The following is a 3,980-nucleotide window of genomic DNA, read 5'->3' as shown; positions in this document are numbered from 1 at the left end:
ACAATTTGAAGATACTAGAAGCTCCATTGTTTTTCTACGTACGGCTTCCACTGCTTTTCCATAGGTGCCCAACAGGAGAATTATTGGCTAGCAAATTGGTGGAATCCTTTGCAACCTGAAACGAAAAAGCTGAAACCGAGCACAATAGTTGTACAATTTGTCCAATCGGAACTTCATCTAGAGAATGCTACTTTATTTCAAATGAACTTTAATTTAAGTCCTCACACGTACTGAAAGCATGCAGTTTTTTTTATGAAGGAATGTAATACCATTTTCTCGACCTTTTAGTCCATGTTGTTGAGAATGTGCGTGTGAGTAATTATTTATTTTTTCCCTCTTTTTATTCTTTTCACAAATATATTTAGTTTGAGTGTAAGAAGAGGAATGAATTACAAACTCTGAGAAGAATAGAAGGTAAGAGAAAGTGCTTGAAGTAGAGGTAAATGGAAATAGCCAAATCCCAAGTCAATGATGATGATGTAGCACAACATATAAGTTAATTATTATAAGGTATATTAATCCAAACAAATCGAAGGGTGCAACCTATAATGACTGTAGAGACAGCGTCTTTGGCGTGGACTGCATCAAATCGCCACCATTTTCAACTTGTACCTGCTCCATGACCACCATTTTCAAATTGACAGAAAATCAAAGTGCCTATAAATTCAGAAAATTTAATCATGTAAGGAGGGTAGTTCATTGAAAGATTTTTTAGAGTGAAAGACAGAAAATTGTGAGAAAATCAGGTAGTGATAATTAACCTGAGAGCTTGAAGATAAAAAAAAAAAAAAAAAAATTCTTCAAATCAGAAAAAGGAAACTTCGGCTTTCACACGCAGGTATATCAATCTTGCATATTCATTTTATTTTATTGCATTGAAAAGCAACACCTGAAAACAAAAACAAAAGGTTAAGCCTACTATATATACCCTCACGCTCCTACTTAGAACATGTTTCAGAAAGATTATAATTTTCCATTTCAGCTGATTTTTATCATACAAAAGAGAGGCTTCTCCTCTCTTCTCTTTTTTCTTTGCCCATCATTGGAGTAATGAGTAAGTAAACATTGCCTTTGATAATTATAGCTTCTTTTCATCTAGTACGTATTATTAATTATTAACTTTTGTTACTATATGTATTATAATTTTGGCAGTATAGCATCAACGTACTATCCCCCTGCAAAGTCATATTTTGAATCATTTTTCATGTTTTTATTTAATACATTTAATTTTTTATTTTATAGAATTCAAAAGATACTAATAATATAAAAGTTTTTATTATATGTTTTATTGTTATATTCAGTCAGAGACGGTAATAACCATAAAAATATTGATAAAGTTATAGTGAAGTAAAATCAAGTATTAAAAAGTTTTTTTTAAAAAAATTGTCAATCAGAGAGAACTCTGACTAAGGGGCTCTCTTGGAGTTTGAAATAAGCATCCCTGGAAGAGTTGTAATTAAGAACAACTTTTAAGCAGAAAAATAAAAAATAAAAAACAAACATAGTCTTAATATAGGATAACTGAGAAGTAGATGTTCTTATTTTGAAATATACAAAGCACAGAACCTACATTGTCAAATCTGCTTATCGTTTGCTTCTGAATAAAACTAATCATAACGTTTTGGAAAAGTTTGAGTTTTTCTCTGCATTTGTCTATGATGAATCCAAACTCAGTATAATTTGGGTTGGAGTTGGTCATACTATCCACGACTACTTTACAAATTACAATCCAGCTCAATGACTACATTTTGTGAATTCAAGTATTGATATTTCAATGAAATTTTAATTTATGTAATATGAATTCAAACAGGAACGGAACAGAATTAACTTATGCAATGATAGACTGAATACAGAGTAATCTACAGAGGTATACGGTATAGGCTGAAACGAAAAAGTTAGAATGGCAGGAAAATGCGCAGCTGAACATGTGCTCAAAAACAAAATAATCAAGGAGACACAACAAAAAATTGGTCAAGGATATAAATCATGATTTGGTGATAATCAAGTTTCATGAATTGAATGCAACGAAGAAAGAATAAATTATTCTTGAGTTAGATATCATAAGTCTAATACTATATTAAAACTATATAATTTGAAGTATTAAAGAAGACAATTGAAAAAACTGAAAATTATCGAAATCATGATCACGTACCTATGAGAACTCGCGAAACTTGCAAACACTAAATAAAGCTAAACTACTAGAACAAGGAAGCAAAGGATAAATTCCAAACAGTAAATAGAAACAGACAACAAAAGTGGCGAGTTGGTAACCGTGCTTGAAGCCAAACCCACACAAATGTCTTCGAAGCAATTATATAACAACATTACAACCATAAAAGCATGAAACATCTCAGAAGTCAGATCAGAACTCTCATTAACTCAGCTTTCAAAACAATGCCATGTTCTTTTTTCTACCTTTTTTTTGTTGACCAGATAAAAATAAAAACGCCTTATTTAATATTTAATAAAAGATAAAAATTAAAGCTCACTATCCGTACCAACACAACCTACTTAAGCATATACCACCATTCTTAGTATGCAACCAATGACTTCATGTGGCTAAGCTGTCTTAATAATTCTCATTATGCAAACCATAAAGACAGATCTTATCATAACCCCTAAAAAATAAAATCCAAAAATAAAACCACTGAAACCCCATCAACCCTTTTGAGAAATAGATACCGAGAAAAGAAAGAGAAGTTACAGAAAAATACCTCGAGCTTGAGTACTCAAAGAGTTTCCCAGTGGAAGAGAAGATTATGAGGGCAGCATTAGCATCACTTAGAACCGAAAGCTCCTCAGCTTTCTAGAAGAGCCCTCTCCGACGCTTGGAGAATGTGACCTGCCTCGCAGTGGCGTTGTCAATCTTCTTAATCTGAACCTTCTCCCTCGCCATCAGCACTACCCATGGCTCATGGCAATGATAGTACCTGGCATCTGTAAAAGCATAAGACACAAAAAAATCACACAGAGCACAACAAAACATCAAACACATGGAGCGCAAAGAAAAGAGGGTCACGGCGGTGCGGGTTTATGTCACAGCTGGGGATGGAAATGTTGCCATCGTACCACTGCGCTGCCATGACGGTCTCGATGTTGTCGGCAATGAGGTCCCTGGACTGGAGGCTTTAGCACATGCCACGAGTGCCCATGGAGATGGCATCGCTGACGCCAATAGTGTTGAAGCAGAAGGGAACCATGCCGGCGGCGGCAATGCCGTCACGCACGGCCTTGGAGAGGTGGAGGAGGTGCATGTTGCAGGTGTTGCCCTCGTACTAGACCCAGGAGACATCGACCTACGGCTTGGCCATGTTGTCCTCGGAGACACCAATGCCATAGAGCACGGTCTGGGAGGCGCTCTGCTACTTGGGCTCCATGATGTTGTACTTGTTCAGCTTCACCGTCTCGGTCGAGGTTTCCACGATGATGGAGGCGTGAACGGAAAGTGAGCCATGACGAGAATTGGATCTGATAGAGTGTGGTGAAGTGGGGATAAGGGAATGGGTGGGGTTGAAGAGTGTGGACTGCATTCTGAAAGTGCAGAGAAGTGGGTGAGCGAGGGATAGTTGAGGGACTATTCGAAAGTTTGAGGGGAGAAATTAGGGATTTGGGAGAGACTATATTTGGGAATGAAAATTAAGATGGGTTTGTATTAATAGCCATCGTCATTTTCATTTCCCTAATTACAAAGCTGCCACCTAGTGATATTCTAAGGCGGTTCCTGATAACTGTTTTAAAACGTGCATCGTTAAAAATAATTTTCATTATCTTAATTACAAAAATGTCACCGCATCACATTCTAAGACAATTATAATAGAATTGTCTTAGAATGTGCGTCGTAGAATATCCTTTTCCTAGTAGTGACATCGTATCATTATGTAGCTAATCTGACTTAATTGGAGTTTGTTATATAATAATATATACCATATACTTCAAATAACTAGCCTACATGCTGCTTCATTTTCCGTGTTTTAAACAAT

The 3,980-nt window shown here is 36.0% G+C and overlaps 1 protein-coding gene across 3 annotated transcripts; it reads right to left on the bottom strand.

Annotated features, from left to right (window-relative positions):
- Positions 1-405: 405 nt before the first annotated feature.
- On the bottom strand, positions 406-3,635 carry LOC114397913. Of its 3 annotated transcripts, none has more exons than XM_028359966.1 (3): positions 3,070-3,635; positions 2,715-2,937; positions 406-657 (listed from the first exon to the last, which is right to left on the bottom strand). In XM_028359966.1, the coding sequence occupies exons 1-2, from the start codon at positions 3,335-3,337 to the stop codon at positions 2,807-2,809; spliced, it is 399 nt and encodes a 132-aa protein (XP_028215767.1). In that variant the 5' UTR covers positions 3,338-3,635; the 3' UTR covers positions 406-657; positions 2,715-2,806. The 3 variants fall into 3 exon arrangements, with proteins under 3 accessions (XP_028215767.1, XP_028215768.1, XP_028215769.1); XM_028359967.1 differs by having other exon boundaries at positions 406-612; XM_028359968.1 differs by lacking the exon at positions 406-657 and adding an exon at positions 671-889.
- Positions 3,636-3,980: the final 345 nt, after the last annotated feature.

The sequence above is a fragment of the Glycine soja genome, chromosome 19 (genome assembly GCF_004193775.1).
Source record: "Glycine soja cultivar W05 chromosome 19, ASM419377v2, whole genome shotgun sequence".
Taxonomy (NCBI): Eukaryota; Viridiplantae; Streptophyta; class Magnoliopsida; order Fabales; family Fabaceae; genus Glycine; species Glycine soja.
Note: the sequence above shows the minus strand (reverse complement) of the source record. Positions and strands in the feature narration are given on the sequence as shown.

What these genes read in the sequence shown, in the direction of transcription:
- LOC114397913 (XM_028359966.1), bottom strand. Translation starts at nt 3,337, where the DNA reads ATGGCATTGGTGTCTCCGAGGACAACATGGCCAAGCCGTAGGTCGATG. An exon ending in ACCGTCATGGCAGCGCAGTG is followed by an intron (nt 2,938 to 3,069) that starts GTACGATGGCAA and finishes ATGCTTTTACAG; the next exon opens with ATGCCAGGTACTATCATTGC.